The sequence below is a fragment of the Alligator sinensis genome, unplaced genomic scaffold (assembly GCF_000455745.1).
Source record: "Alligator sinensis unplaced genomic scaffold, ASM45574v1 scaffold1201_1, whole genome shotgun sequence".
In the NCBI taxonomy this organism is placed as follows: domain Eukaryota; kingdom Metazoa; phylum Chordata; order Crocodylia; family Alligatoridae; genus Alligator; species Alligator sinensis.
Window position 1 is genome coordinate 365,451 of NW_005842690.1, and position 16,489 is coordinate 381,939.

At 37.0% G+C, this 16,489-nt stretch overlaps 1 protein-coding gene across 5 annotated transcripts in view; it reads left to right on the forward strand.

The window, feature by feature from the left end:
* The window catches only part of VAPA (VAMP associated protein A), a 42,256-nt gene extending 35,389 nt beyond the window's left edge, over nt 1-6,867 (forward strand). For 3 of the 5 annotated variants that reach the window (XM_006034002.3, XM_025215963.1, XM_025215962.1), the window contains exons 5-7: nt 698-934; nt 1,916-2,092; nt 3,551-6,867. In XM_006034002.3, coding sequence (XP_006034064.1) covers nt 698-934; nt 1,916-2,092; nt 3,551-3,709 — 573 coding nt within the window. In that variant the 3' untranslated portion in view covers nt 3,710-6,867. Of the gene's footprint in view, nt 1-697; nt 935-1,604; nt 1,880-1,915; nt 2,093-3,550 lie in introns of those variants that run through there. The other 2 variants (XM_025215964.1, XM_006034003.3) reach the window with 2 other exon arrangements.
* Nucleotides 6,868-16,489: the final 9,622 nt, after the last annotated feature.

The following is a 16,489-nucleotide window of genomic DNA, read 5'->3' on the forward strand; positions in this document are numbered from 1 at the left end:
GCAGGTCTGTGAAGAGTACAGTTGAGAATTATAAGTATTTCACTTGCGCTCTCATAGTGCAGTTGGTGCTTTGTGGTAGCAACATATTAGTACCCTGGTTGGATTCAAGGTGGCTGATAATGTTATAAGGGAGTGTTATCTAAATACACAGTGGGAAACATGTTTCTAGTAGAAGTATTAGAGGTGTTTGCAGCAGTACCTGGTAAGAACAACCAGGTGTTGCCTGTATTGCAAAATCTCTTTTGGGTATGATTTCTTCTATTCTTTCATTCTGAATCCCAAGAGATACTTCCTACAGACAGCTACAATGCTGTACACAGTCTTGTAATGTAATGCTTTGGGTGTCATATGAAAATATTTTGGGAAGAAGATATCAATAAAATGGGAATTTGTATCAATCTTTGGCAACCCATCTACTAGAAATACTAGAAATGTAAAGGTTAAGCATAATTTTAATAGATACTCATTTAGTTGGATTAATTTTTACTTCTCTCTTACTATTAAGCCATTACATTATTTACTTGTAGATTCTAAGTAGCTATGTTTAATTTTACACTAAACCTTAGAGTTTAGCCAGAACACCAAATGCTTATTGTACAAAACTAACACCTGTAGCTAACTCTTTTTTGCATGTTCTGTAACATGGTACCTTCATATTATTACTGCCTATACATAATATTTATGTTTTTCTGAGTAGCAGCGTGGGGTTGCAGAACCTAATCCTTTAGCAGTTGGTTTAGTCACTCCCTTAACTCTTGAAATGAGAAATCTGATCAACACTGAGGGTATGGCTCACCTGCCACCTCAGGATTTACCTACACCAAGATACAAGTATTTCACTCCAGCCAACAACAAGTTTCTTCAGACGCCTACCAGCTATAGCCAGAAGATTGACATGAAGGAGCCAATCAGTGAGGTCAGACAGCAGAAGCAGGTTTGTTCCAGGGAGTTAAAAGCTTTAGGGATCTAGTGGAGTTTCTGTTTAGATAAGAAACTGATAAAAAGTGCTAAATCCTGCTCTTCTTAGTCATGCCTGAGGTATTCTTTTGAATCCTACCAGGACTCCCTGTAATATGCAGTACAGCAGGATATGGCCCTTAGGTTCTTTGTGGCCATGCTGTACAATATCTAAAATGTAAGGCGATGTAATAATACAGCTGATAGAATTATTTATAACAATATTAAAACATGGATACTGCATTTTATAAATCCATTTAACTCTGTATTTAATTGAGGTCACTGCTATATGGAATGGTACAAAGCCCACAAGACAACATACAATGTTTAGAGCAGGGAATCTAGACTCCTGGAGTTTATTAGCAGCTTTGTCACAACTTTGCTTACTTTGGGTGGTCATTTAACCTTTGCACGTGTTTACCTAAATTCAAAATGAGAAGAGCCATGAAGTGCAATCGACATTTGTAAAATCCCTTGAGAGCCTTTACTGCTAGGCATTCTAGATGCCTGCCCAATATTTTTCCCTATAGTTAATCGCATTAGTCCCTAATAGAACCTCTGTTTTTCTTCACCTGCTACTTTATTTTACTGTGTCCTTTTGCTTCTTGTCACCTTAATTATTTTTTTTTTACCTTTTTCTTTTCAAGTACAAATGGAGGTTCACGTCTTAAGTTATCTTTGGATGCCTGTTGGGTCAAGTTAGTTTGAGAGAACTTTTTTTTCCTCAAAGGCAGAAGCACTAACTACAAACAGTGCAATGTCCTGATGACTTCTAAGGTTCTTACAAATGAAGGTTGAAAAATCAATGGCAAAAATCTTTCCATTGTTTAGATAAGTAATAAATATTAACTTTATTGAACTATGCTGTAGTAATAGTTTGCTTTTTTCAGTTTTTGAGATCTAAATAATATTTACATCTTGAAAAGTAAAATTCTTAAGTTGTTCTTAATATTTGTAGAATGATATAGAATCAAGCAAGTCTGCCCCAGTGCTGAATACATCTAAACAGGATGGACCGATGCCAAAACCACATAGTGTTTCACTTAATGATACCGAAACAAGGAAACTAGTGGAAGAATGCAAAAGACTTCAGGGTGAAGTGATGAAACTGTCAGATGAAAATCGGCACCTGAAAGTAAGTTCTCTAATGTGTTTTATATTAAAATGAGTTGCTCCTAAGCATCTGATTTAAAAGCCATAAATTTATGTTCAGTCATGCAAATGAAATTATGCTTAAAGGAACTCATTTGGAGAATGAGACAGGCCTATTTAGAGAGATTAAGGTACTGTTATCAGTTTGTCAGGGCTCATTTGTGATGTAACATTTATTTTTCTAAGAACAAAGATTTATCAAAGGTTCTTTCTTCAGAACTGTCTTAGCCATTTTGTCACTCTTCTCATTTTAAAATCCTGCTTCTGTGTAAAATGCAAGAAGTGAATTTATTAAAATGTTTTTAAAGTACAAGTGATCTAAGAATTATTATTCCATATGCAAGAACATATGCAGCACAGGATAATGAGAAGTATATTTGAAATACTCGCCAATTATTGAGACTTCGTCAATACATTTTTTTATACTGCTAAGATACTAAAGTTCTGCAAGTTAACTATTTGTTACGATAGAATGGAATGAATTGTGTCCTTTTGAAACAGAATGCTGGCTGTCCTTTCAGTCTTGGCAGTTCTGGTCAGTTTTTATGAAACACGGTGATATCCTTTGAGTGTATGTATAGGTATGCAGGAACATATAGGTGAGATCTAAACTAACAGCACTAAATTTAATCTAAAATGATGAAATTTTGGCATATTAGTTGTGGCCAACTTGTTCGTACTTTCTTTTGGTTTTGTATACTGCTATTTTTTAAATACCTTACCTTGGGGGTTCCCAACCTTTTTTTATGCTGCGGACTGACAAACTGGAGACCAGCAGCACACTGTGGGCAGGCAGCCAACCCTGTTTTATACTCGGTATACTCAGCGAAAAAAAAGGGTTAGCTGTTGGTCCACAGTATGCTTGTCACTTCCAGTCTGCAGTGTGCTGGTCAGCGGTCACTTCTGTTCCAGCAGCTGACCCTCCTGCGGAACCAGGGGTTGGGAACCCCTGCTTTACAGCATACAGTTACATGTGATTATCATAGCCTAAAGGCTTCTATATTGGCAATAATTATTTTTAAAAAGGAACCTGAGATAACGCTAATAGCTAAAACTGTAATGTAGCAATATTGGAGAATACAGCAAAATAAAGCGTAAAATATAGATTTCAGGTATCCTTTTTATTTACTATTCAATTTTTAATGTGCAACTAAAAGATGGATCTTATGAAGTTTTCAGTTAAATGTTTTGTTCCCTTTAATTAAGATGTATGCACAGGGGCAGGGTAAAAAATTGTGTATTAGTTATTCAATTAAGAACAATTATGATGGATTCAAATTTACTTTGTCATGGCTTTTCTTGTATAGCATAGTTTAAATAATAAGTAATGGCAATTATTATTTTTTTATGATCATAAATGTTTTTAGATTCAGGTTCCTGGTTAAATTTTTTTCTCATAGGTATCTTATTCACAAATTCTTCCATTTTTTTTTCTTTTCAGGAGGAAGACTTGAGGCTCAGAAAGGTAGCACGCTCAGATAAATCTGGATCACCCACAGCCTTGGCTCTCAGAGAGAATGGCTCCAATCCTCTTCCCTCTCTTCTTGTTGTAATTGCAGCCATTTTCATTGGATTCTTCTTAGGGAAATTCATCTTGTAGAGAGTGAGAGAGAGAGAGAGAAGCATGCAGAGTGCGGCTTCCTTTTTGTTTCTTGGCCAGGAAAAGATTTGTTTACCTACCACTTCATTGGTAGTATGGCCCAAGTGACCATTTTTGTGTACAGCGTCATACAGGCTTTGCCTTTAATGATCTCGCACGGTTAGAAAACACAATTAAAATAAAAGACAAACTGTTCGGCTACTGGACAAAATTGTACATTTAAATCATCAATAGCAGGTGTCAGTTGCACATTCAGTCCTTTATGAAAATTCATAAATAAAGAATTGTTCTTTCTTTTTGTGGTTTTAATAAGAGTTCAGAAATTGTTCAAAGTCTTGTAAATGTTATTTTAATAATCCTTTAAAATTTTATCTGTTGCTGTTACCTCTTGAAAAATGATTTATTAGATTGCTTAATCCCACTCATTCAGGAATATGACAAGAGGTGTTCTAGGGGAATGGTGCCTCTTACTGTGTACATTTTCTCCTTTATCTTTCTTTGCTAATATCATGGCAGAATTTTTTTTCTTATCCCTTGTGAGGCAGTTGTTGACAGTTTTTCATCCTTACAATCCTGTCCCATGATATTTAACATTAAAAGAGAAATAAAATTGTTAACAGATTTTTCTGCTGGGTAGCCTGTTTGTGTGGTGGTGTACTCCTAGAAGGAATTCTTAAGTTCATGGTAGCTTGCAACATGTAACAAATGGCTAATTTAAAATTTACCTGCTTAAATCCTTGGCTTAGACTGTTGTAATTAAAGTTTTGGGGGGGAGGAGGTTTCCTTTTTATTTATTTAAAGAACCATTTTCTGGCTGCTTCAGCAATAGAAATAATTATCCAACATGTGTTAAGACATAAGAATAATTTGGATTATCCAGCAGGTATAAAAATTGGTAGACAAATGTATTTAGCACATGGTATTAAAAATTTGCTTGGATTGTGTGGGCAGAGAGCAGTCAGCCTTCTGTTCCATTTTTGGGTGTGTTGCATATCTTTCAAGGGACAACAGATTCTTGGATTTCATAAAGGGTACTCCATCCAAGTTTACTATCTTATCTGTTATGTTTGTAATACCACTTTAGCAAATATTCTTAAATGCAATTTTTTTTGTAATTAAACACTCAAAATGAATTTCTGTGATGCAGAGGAATTGTGTGCTGAGTAAGCCTCGGTTACTCAACGTCCAAAAATTAAAAAAAAATCATTTTATGCAACTGTTAGTAAAATTTCTCTGTGTTACTAACCATGTATAGCTAAGTTTAAAAAATGCATTTATTGGGTCTGAAATGCTTCCCTGCACTTAATCTTATGTCTTGCCTCATTTCTGATATACATGTCATTAAAAAAAACTGACTGTAGTATCGGAACAAAATATATCCATACTTCTGATTTTAAACATAATCCTATACAGGAAATTACTTGTTAAATGGCAAATTGTGGACGGAAAATACTCCTGTAAGCAAAATTATGTGTGTTTTTTGAACAGCTTGACTTGATGTAGTGCAGCTAAGTGTGTTAGACCTTGGTGTATACACACATTGTGTAGCTGAGAAAAAACTTGTCCTAGAGAATACATACATTATCTTGGTTGCCTTTAATTTCTAGTGCTTTTTTAATGAAAGTTATAATTACATCATGTACTGTCATAGCTATCTGTGGTAAACTTTTATAAAACATCTTGCATATGTGCAAGGAAGACGATGAAAAAATTACAAATATTGCTTATCTTTTCACTTAAAAGCATGCAAGTACAGATGTTTCCAGTTGTATGTTCCAGTATCTGCATTCAAGTCTCCTCACCCTAATGACTGGAAAAATATGCTAAAGTCTAAATTATTTTGATTCTGTTGGATCACAAGTTGTTATAATTCTCTAATTTATGCTCTATCAAAATGGGGTTGCATCAGACTTCATGAGCCTGTTTTTCAAAGGAAGCTGATAGCATGGAAAATAACAGGCTGTAGCGTGCAGGATGTAGTTTGGTTCAGACAGAGCAATTACTCCATTGTGTAAGGGGAAAAACGGAGAGGACTTCTACGTGTTGTTTACAGTTAAACTAGTGTATATAAAGATTTGTAATTATGGCCAGTATTTTCTGGGCTATAGAGCAGAAAGAGTCATTTTTCAATGCACCTGACTTTAGCTGGATGTCTGGCATTACTACTTCAGTGTGGAAAGGGCCACCTGTAAGAGAGAAATTATAAAAATGCATATTAATCTGTTTTTTAATACCAAGCAGGTGGTAACAAGCTATATTATGATTTGACTAATTCTCTGCAGAAAGAAAGCATAAACAGGCATCATAACCAGTATATATACCATGGTATAAGGAGACTCTTCTGGTTTCCAGTAATCCCTTCATAGCTGTATATAAAATGTAATGCTGAAACTATTTTGCTCTCAGGAGTGACTTTGGATGAGATCAACTGTATTCAGTGAATTATGTAATATGGATTAAATTGTTTGTCTCTGTTCCTGAAATGGTTAGAATGTCTTACTTTGTCTGCTTGCTTACTTGTGTATGTAAGCATGGGGAAATATAATCCTCACTGCTAATAGCGATATTATGGTTAAATGATAAAGGCCATGTAGTCATGTGAAGTTAAATGCACAGCTGTAGTTCAATTAAAAATGAAGATTACACTTTTGCTTTTCCACAACGCAAGATGGAACAAGTTTCTTGTATCCAAAGTGCATAATGTGTTAAGCTTTTTATGGATTAGCACTTTTTAAAAAGGGTAATATAACAGTGCAGAAATAGAAAAATATTCCGTCTTGGGTTTTGAAGCAACTTTTAGATCCCAAACATTGGCCTACTTTAAAATTACTATAGTAAGTAAATTAGTCTACCCATTTATGAGTACTTTTAAAGAAAAAAAAATGCAAATAGCATCAACGTACAAAGTATTTGTGCATTTTTACTAGTTCTCTATAAGCAATTGACAGATAATCTCATCCAGAATCCTGCATGCTATTGCTGCTATGATTGAAGCTGACCTGCATATAGGAAATCAACAAAACACTAACTTGAGCTTCACTGGTCTCAAGGGAGAAAAAAGTCTTTGCCAACTGGGAAAGGACAAAATCAGTTATCAGATACTTTTTTTCAGGCTTTTACAAGGGCATTAAACTGAAGTGTTAATAAACTTTTAAAATGTAGTAGTGTCCTGTCTATTTCAAGACATCTGTATGTGAGTATTTAGTAAATACATTTTACAGTGCTAGGGGTATCTACTTTTCTGAACAAGTCACAGACTTCCTTGATTATACTATTGCTTAGAAGTGTTTAAGCAATAAAGGTAAGTATAGACTTAATCAGTTTATCAATTTTCACATTTTTGCAACCAATCTCAGTAAGTTATTCTCTTCACTCCCTCCCTTCCGTCCCCCCTTCCAAACCACAGCATTTTTTAAAAAGTGCCATATTTACTTAAGTATTAGTTTATTTGCATGGAAACTATATCCATTTGTTACAATTTTCCATCTAGAAATCAGTTTTGGGAGGGCTGTCTAATTCATACCCCCCACCACTGCAGGAGGGCAGACAATGGGTACACAGGTGCTTTGACTGCTTGTGCCTCACCCACTGCCCTTTGCCTGCCAACCTCCAGCCTCTGCCTCTGCTCCAGGCTGTTTCTGTTAGCCTTGGACACTGAGCTCAGTCCCAGCCTGGCCCCACTCACATAGTAGCTATGCAGGATGCCTCTAGCTGCTACAAGCTGTGGCTGTGCTCAGTGCCCCAGGCTGCAGCATGCATAGAGTCTGTTGGTGTGGAATAAAGGCAAGCGGGGTGGGAGGGAAGAGGCTGCAGGGGAGGAGTTTGGGAGAGCATCTGCAGCTTTGGCCACAACCCTGCGTTAGGGGCTGGAGCCCAAGCCACGGTAGCTGCCTGCCCCCCTTTCCTGCACTCAATTGTAAGATGGGGTGCTTGTTCCCCTATGCCAGCGGTTCCCAGTCTGTGGTACAGGTACCACCAGCGGTACGCAGACAGCCTGTCAGTGGTACACATTAACAGATGTATTATAATTTAAATGACAAAGATTTGCTGGTGGTACTTAAGGTTGTAATGTTTTAAATTGGTGGTGCACAATCTTGTCAGAGTTTGGGAACTGCTGCCCTGTGCTAAATTGTGTGGGGGAAGTGGGACACTTAGAATCAAGTATATAGTGTAGTGTGTGTGTCCTTTACTGTGTTGGCAACAGTCACCCTGTACAGTTTGAGTTCACATTGCTTCAGAAACCCAGAATACAGCTCACTGAGGAGCTCTTCTCTTCATAGAAAAAAATGACCTGCAGGCACATTATCCTCAGATGACAAAAAGCAGAGAGCAGTAACACACCACTATCCCTCTTAAGAATTAGCCACCTTGCATGAGTAGAAATCATGTAGTAATGATATGTGTCACAAAGCCTGGCCCTTTTTTTACGTGGAAAGAGAACACCTTGGAAACCTTTTAAGATTAGCAAAACTCCCTTTCTCATGAAAATCCAAAGTATGTTGTTACCTGTTCCAAAGGGACCATGGCAGAAAGTAGCATCCTGTGATTTAAACTCCATTCCCTAAACAAAGCAATCAAGCAGATAACCAAAAGCTGCTGCTGTTGTTGCTTCTTGCCACAAGAAGCTTCAAAATGAAGTTTCAAGGCATGGTATACACAGGAAATGGTGCTTATAGCTTTGCAAAACCTATTCATAGAGTAGGAATTAATATTCAATTCAGCAAATCATTGAATTGCTGTTACTCTACCACCAAGGTGCCATGGAATTCTATAATCAATTCTATCTCACTCATTCAAAAACGATGAAGACACTAGGATAACTGGAGAGAAAACAATGTACTGAGTAATAAGTAGATGACACCTGGTCCTGTAGCTTTCTTAATAGTTACATGAACAAGGGCATTTGCTCTCAGATTGTCAGACCTGGAATCTTCTGTTTTCATAGGGTGCCTGAACAGTCATGATATGATTGCTTTCCTTTATGGCAGAAAATTTGGTTCCATTCTATCTGATGCGGACCTACTTACGGTATTTGCATTTATACCTTTTAGGGTCCCCCCCCCCCTACAGTTTGTATGAAGAGACAAAGAAGCGTATAAATCATGGTAACTGGTCCAAAATATAGTTAGAAGCTCATCTATTTAGCAAGGTCAGTATAAATGTAACTACATAGCTGTGTTTTCAGCCCTGTTTCCCATTGAGTAAGTGCAAGAGCTGTGCTGGTATTCAAATTACCGTATAAGGTTAGCCCTAGCTACTTATGTGAAACTACATCGCCCTCTTGATTGTGATTTCCATGACAGCTTAGAACCACTGCCGAGGAGAGGGAGGTTGAATGTAGGATGCAACTTTCACAGGAGTTGGATGTACCCTTCCTACAAGAAATAGAAAGGACTGACATTAACCAAAGAAATAAATATGAGACACTTATTTGACTTAAGTTTCCCTTCAAGGGGTGTTTTGCATGTGGGCATGAGTTAACATAACCACATTATAATTGTTGTTACTTTTATAGGATGAGAGAGAGAGAGGTTTTTTCCCTTTTTAAGTAACTGAAAGTTGATAATTCTGTGAAAGTTATGTAAAAAGACAAATAGAAATAGTGGCTTGTCATAAGCATGGCCTCTAAAGCATGGACTTAATCTGAAAAATGGCTAGTGATAGTGGCATCATGCAGAAAGCTGCTTTTAGTTTATTGGTCTATATCTGCAATTACAAGTGACTATGTTTTTTTCCTAGCTAAACATGATTCCATTTCCTTGTGCATCAGCATAATTGGTTGCTCCAATCCTTGATCCTTGTTGCAAGCCCAGTAAAAGAACTGATTTGTGTAGTGTTGAGAGCAAGAGTAGTTCCCCATATCTTTTATTTTAATCAGTGAAGCATCAGAACAAGAATATTCAGCTTGACTCTGGATTTTAAATTTGATTTGTAGAAATGGAAAATTAGAAACAAAATATTTCCAGTCTGAGCATTGGAGTTAACTTGCATCATTGATTTCCAAATTATCTGGAACCTCATGAATTACACTTAGTCATTTTTCACCCTTTTTCATCTTTTTTTTTGCTGTAGCACTGCTATTTAAGTGGGTAAAGGTTATGGTTGTGTAATAGATATTTATATTGTACCCCCAAAGAATGAGATCACTTGCTGCATGGCAGCAAAAATCCCTCAAATTGTCAAATACTCTTGTTTTGAAAATGAAAATCTATAAACATGGGACATATATATGATAAAATAAGTTGTCATGAATTAATATGATTCTCACAAATTATATATTTTATCTTGCTTACTTCAGAAATCAGAATTTCTATAGACTTTCAGAATTAAAGCTACATATTCCTAGATGTATAACTCTATTGCCAACTGTTGTGACTGCATCATTTCTCACTATTTCATGTTTTTCTTGAAGTTCCACACTATATATTGATGTCACTTGATTATGTGAGACTCTTTTCTTTCATTAAAAAATAAAAAGTTCCTAGCATTCCTGATTGTAAAGACAGCCTTCCAGATGTGACCCTCTCCCTAAAAGCTCAATAATCACAGAGCAAGTAAAAGAGAAAAACCTTGTTTCTTATCTCCCAAATTTTATTCATGATTTTGAATATTTGGTGTTGTCGAAGCTATATTAAACGCTTGCTAAACCAAAGGAAGACTAAAGGCTTTAAGTGGTAGTTGTGTCCCTCTGAAGTTGTTAACCCTATTTCCTGGGGGAGGGGAATTGCAGCTCGGTGCAGTGCCACTGTTATCAATAGCTAAAGTGACTGCAGACATTTTAAGACATATTGTCTTAACTTTTCCCAGTGGTAGTTTGTGCAATGCTGGTCAGATTGCCAGCATATATTGTCTCTCTTAATCTTCCCACTTTTGCTACCAACAATGGAACACTTTTTTCTTTTTTCCCCCTGTAAAAAAATCTGGGAAGTTTAAAGGTGGGAAGATTATGGCTACTCCCTCTGACCGATCTGAAATCAATACACTAAAGGAATATAACTTTCCTACAGTAGTCAGTCAAGGTCACACTAACCATTGAGGCACCTTTGATGTAACTAACTTTCCTCCGTTCTTCCTACAGTAGAAGTAATCCCATTTTCAAAGAGCCATTTCAAACGAATAGTTGCATAAAGCAAGATTTGCACTTAGAAACTTATAGAAACTTTCATAGATGAGCCAGGTAGCACGTGAATTAAAAATATGAAAAGGATCTTGTCAGGCTATTTTTTCTTAATTTCTACAGTATTAGCAAAATGTGCCCATTATATTAAAGAGAGAAAGGAAAAAAAGCCTTCAAGCTCCAGTCAGTGTAGTTTCACATAAATAGTTGGGCTCAAGGAATGGGGCTACAAGCTCATAGGCTATCCCCAAATTGGATCACTCTTAGGAGGTCCCTTCCTGCCCTACTTTCCTATTTAAAAAATGGGAGGCTTCTCTTAGAACATACCAGGCCCCCATATTTTTCAGGCCCGTTTTGTTCTGGTTGCCATTTATGACTACTAAGCTCCTGCCTGTTCCCAGGTTACACCTAGCTCTTCTATAGATAGCATTTTTCATGAGTATCAGAGCACTTTAAAGAAGTTATTATCCTCCATTGTATAGATGGGGAATCTGAGGTAGAGGTTAAAGGACACACCCAAAGTCATCTAGACAGACTAGTAGCTAAATGTGGAAAAGACCACTGGTCTCTTTCTGGTGCAGTCTAAACCTACTCTCAAGTCTCAAGACTTCCTGCATGCTCAGCCACAGTGCTCTGTTGGGTTCCCCAATACTGCTACGTGCTATTTGGAAATTTCTCTAGCCTCTGAGAATCTTCTTGAAGAGCGGGTTGGTGCCTTTCTGTCCTGAAGCCAAGGTAAGGAAGTAGAGAATGTAGGTTTGGGGGGTGGAAGGTTGTAAGATGCCCTTTCAAAGTAAGTATAAAAATAAGCAGTCTTTTCAAAGCTCTATTGACTACTGTACTAGAGCTACTGTGTACTAACAGCATCTAGTGCTTGTCATTTTGGGATGTGCGTTTAGTCACCTGGATAAAACAAATGAATTTATTTGCCATAGAATCATGCTGTAATTTAACATTTAAACCTGAAAGATCTGCATGAAAGGGAGAGCAGTCCTGAAAAGAAGAGAAAATTATGAAAGTTATGTTTTTAGCCTTTAAATTCTGTGATTTAAACCACTGCAGCCCGAGGCTTTTATAGTGAAAAAATATAAAAAATGACTTTTCACTTTTTGAAATGCTAAACAGTATATTTTTTTTTAAGATTTGCTATTATTAATGTTCTCAAGATGGTGTGTGAACTGCAGTTGCATGGGATGAGGTTGCTTTAAAGCACAGGACAGAATAAGAATCTGCTACAACTCTGTTGCATCCAGGAAGCACTGGTAAAAGAATTATCAGTATAAGAATTACATGTATAGTGCTACTTTTTTATTGGTGAAGTTTTAGGGGGGGAGTTAATTAAAATCAAAGGTGGCCTCTTTAGACACCAAAACTATATTCTTTTGTAGTCGGAAACAACAGCAGGAAGATAGCACAGATAATGGAGAAGGGGCCCTCTTCTGGAACAGAAACCACATATGGTAGATTTTGTGGTGATTGAATCAAATCTTTAATCATGAGGCTGGTAAGCAGATTTTTCAGAATTTAAATCCAGGATCCGTATCAGATGGGACATGGTGACATGTAGGTGGTGTTATGTATGGAAATCTAGGTTGTTAGACATGAAGAATGGCTATTTTGGACAGGTGTAGTAAGGATAGCTGTGTAGGTAACAGTTGTGTTAAGTGGCATCATATAAGAAATCCATCCACATTGGTTGCTGTCTTTCTCTTTACACTTGGGGAAACTCAGCCAATTAGAACGTTCTATACCTGCTGAATGTTGGGGTAGCCAATAACATTTGGCAGTCTTAAATCCCTGGATATGCAGAAGAGCTAGAAACTCCCATGTTTCTCTCCTGCCCCTTCCATAACAGCTGGTACTCTTACCTGGCTGAGCTGTGGTGCTACTTTGTAGCTCAGTTCTGCAAGAAAATTCTGATTCCCAAAATACACACAAACATTAGGATTAATTTAGCTTTTAGCAAAATCAGTCTGTGTGACATGCTCTGTAAACTAGGAACAAGCCCAGAAAACTGGAATGTGCAGCCACCCTACTCATGTGGCTGTGGCTTCCTAGTGCAACCCATTGACCCAACATCCAAATTTTCACTTCTTTCCACTGTACTTTGAATTTAAGGTTTTACGGACTCTGTTTCAATTAAGAGAGGGAACAGATAATTTTCCTGAATTAAAAGATAGTTTCCTAATGTGTCTATAAGGAAACCAATCAACAAGCTGATTTAAAATCCAAATGACATTGAAAAGAGGAGGCAGCATGTTTTAAAAAATGTCTCAATTATTTAAAATTAAAGCTTGCGCTCTCAAGTGTTCTCTCTTGGACTGGAGCATGACATCTATTATGCAGCTAAGTCAAAGCCATCTATTGCTACAAAGTGCTGCAACTCCCAGAGACCTATCACTGGGGATGGATCCAGGGAACGTACAGTGGTGTAGTTGCACGCCTCCCCTTTGATTCCTGCTCCACCCAAACTTTAAAACCAGGTGCCTGTGAGGGGCAGTGGCATTTCTATTCAGGCAGCAGTGAGGGAATCACAACTTCATTGCTCAGTATCATCTGGATTCCTGCTAATCTCAGTTCGGTAGGTAATAATGATCTTCTATTCATTTAATAGTCTTGTCCACTCTTCAAACTGTCCTTTCTTCTGCAATTTTTCTGTTAGCCATTCCAAGGTCTCTCTTTTTCTTTTTTTTTTTTATTTCCTAGCCCTGCAGACTGTTAGCTTTAGTTAGAAACCTTATCTCAAGTGTGGTAATATTAACTCAGAAATTACGGTGAAGTACTGGAGGCACTGTCAAGACACTCAAGAACACAAGATTTTGTTCTGTGAATCTGAATGAGACATTATAATTACAGGACTAATGACACTTTTTTTTTACTTTTGACTTTTTTTGCCTCATTTGTTGTTTTTTATTTTAATGGTATATATAACCTAGCAGATTGGTACACATTTCAATAGTTACATTTATGTTTGCTCTGATCTTAAACTGAATAATATGGTGCTAGCCCCCCCTAGCCTATCAGTAACACTTCTAGTTTCTCTTTAACTGGAGAAAAATGTGTCATGTTATATATGATGATGCTGTACCATATGTTCTGCATCTCCCTTTACAAGATCCTGGATCCACCCATGCATATCACTGTTGGAAGAGTCTTTATGTGCCTTCGGCTGCATCCTATCCCACTCCACCTTGTGCTATCAAAGTACTTTACAAATATTAGCAAGTTTATACTCTCCTCAGGCTGATGAGGTGGAAGAAGCAACACTGGCCTGGTGCCAAAGAAGCAAAGGCTCAGGGATTCTCCTAGGTCACAAAAGAAGTAGAAGCCAGGAAGGGGTCCTAGATCAGTGCCTGAACTTAGAGGCCAGCTGTTCTGTACAGTAGTGATTTTATATCTATATAGCTATATCCTATAATGTGGGTGTACATATATTTGTGCATATAGTCACACATGTTGCTGTGATATCTAAGGGATGTTGTAGGCCAGGGAGTGTCTATTATGATATGATTTTTGCATTTCATTATACAAATCTCACAGCTTCAGCTGTCCTCTATCCAGAATTGCTTCCAAGATTTCAAACTTCTGAGCAACATCAAAAAAGTGACTAATTTTTGGAGCAGCCTGCTAGAGAACTAATTCCTTCACATGCACCCAGTAAGAACATTTCCCCTCTTCCCTTCCTTCATCACTTCCCAGTATATGGTATCCTCTCCCCCCAGATCCAATCCAGTTCTGGACAGGTTTTAGGTTCAATGTCTTGTGACATAATGAGGATAGAAACAAGAAATCTACAGCACTGAAAAAGGTAGAGTCCCAGCCTTGCAGTGTGGAACACAGCATTTGGTCCTAGTAATGTAAATTACTGAGATATTAGACCTTAGTCACTTTAAAGCATAGAAAAGCTAATAATACAATACATAGAATTATCCGAGGTCTACAGATTTGAATTCATAGCCTCTAGTTTTATAGACAGCATGATCCACAATAGTTTAATTTAAAAAAAAGATTTTTCTGTAACACCCAGAATACACATAATGACGTGTACAGATAGTGGCAGTGGCCGGGTGATTTGAAGTATCAACTTGTACTCCTTAGGCAAAACTTGTATAACATACGGCTTCAGCATTCCATGAGTAAAAATACCATTCATTCGTCAAGCGGAGATTTTATATTCAACTCTTTTGAGCATTGTGCCTTTTAAGCAAAATGCTCTGTATTGTATCAGTGCAGAATTTGACAAGATAAAACTGTTTTCCTTTTAACAGTAATAAAAAGCCCATGGGAAAAGTTTGGAAGCATAGGACCTATGTAAACGATCCTGTTTCTTTTCTTTAATACTTCCTTGGAACAGAGAAGGAATTCCTTTTAATTATTTTATATAAGCTTGAAGGTTTACTTTAAGTGACTTGCCAATAAACACACAGAAAGTCTCTGATGGGCAGCATTCAACTTCCTTAACCACATGACCATCTTTTCTGATATTGCAGTCTCCTGCCTCATTCATTATGGGGAAAAATATGGGCTTGTGCAGTTAAAGACTGCACCCTCAAGTACACATAAGGGAGCTGGCTGCATTAAGGTTGTGCAAGCTGCCTAGCTTTTCAGTGCTTGACTTTGCAATGTTAATAATCTTCTTTTTAAACATTTGTATTGTATATATGGCTATTATTATTTCTACTGCTACCCTTATTACTGCTATTTATTCTCTTTATTTCTCCCATTCCTATTTCATTTGCAAGCTCTTCAAGGGAAGGACTGTCTTTCCCCTTGTAAATATTTCCATGTGCCTGTATAATACAAACGTGTGAACATGACTTATTTTTTTTAATTGCACATGAATCTTTCAGAGGTGGATGAGGTACTGCTTAGATGTAAGGAGGGGATGTTTCAATAATGTTCTTTTACATCAGGAACACTGGTAATATGCTTTCCTCATAGGTCTAGTGGTCTCTGAGTGGCATGAATTCAAGAATTTGCTGGAGAATAAATGTAAGGCAAGATGTCACCACTAGATGGCAATAGTTTCTTATACCTAACCAGTATTTTTTTTGTTAAAGCTTAAATTACCTCCAGTGAGTTCTAACTGACTGACATGATCATTTTAAAGATACAGGTACACAAATATCTCAAGAATCACTGAGGAATTGCATAAGATAATTTAAAAGTAACATACATGTGTCTTATTTTGAAGAAACATGTTTAGAATTTATGTAGGGTCATGATTTAGTGGTTTAAAAGCAGGTTTTCTTTTACAGGGTGCTCTGATCGAATCCAAAATAGCTCTTCTAGACCAGTTAATAAAGTGCAGCCAATGCAACTTCATAGTTTTATTTATTTATTTATGTTCTAGAGTCTCCAGGATATTAATGCTGAGAGAGAAAACAGTTTATACACTGAGAATATACTAGGGACTTGGGAAGTCAATAAAACATGGACAGATATTGTATGTATCCATCTTTCTGATGAAGGTATTTGTCTAGTGCCCTAATAGACGGGGACTGATGCTTAGCTTTTCATATAGGAGAATAAATCTACTGAATTCCATGGAGGTTGCCTATGGAATCGGGCAACTCAAAGTGTAAACATAGCAAGCCCATCAAGTTATCCTTTTATTTCTTTGATGAATAAAATATTTTCGTGTACAGTTCTCTCTCTTTTTC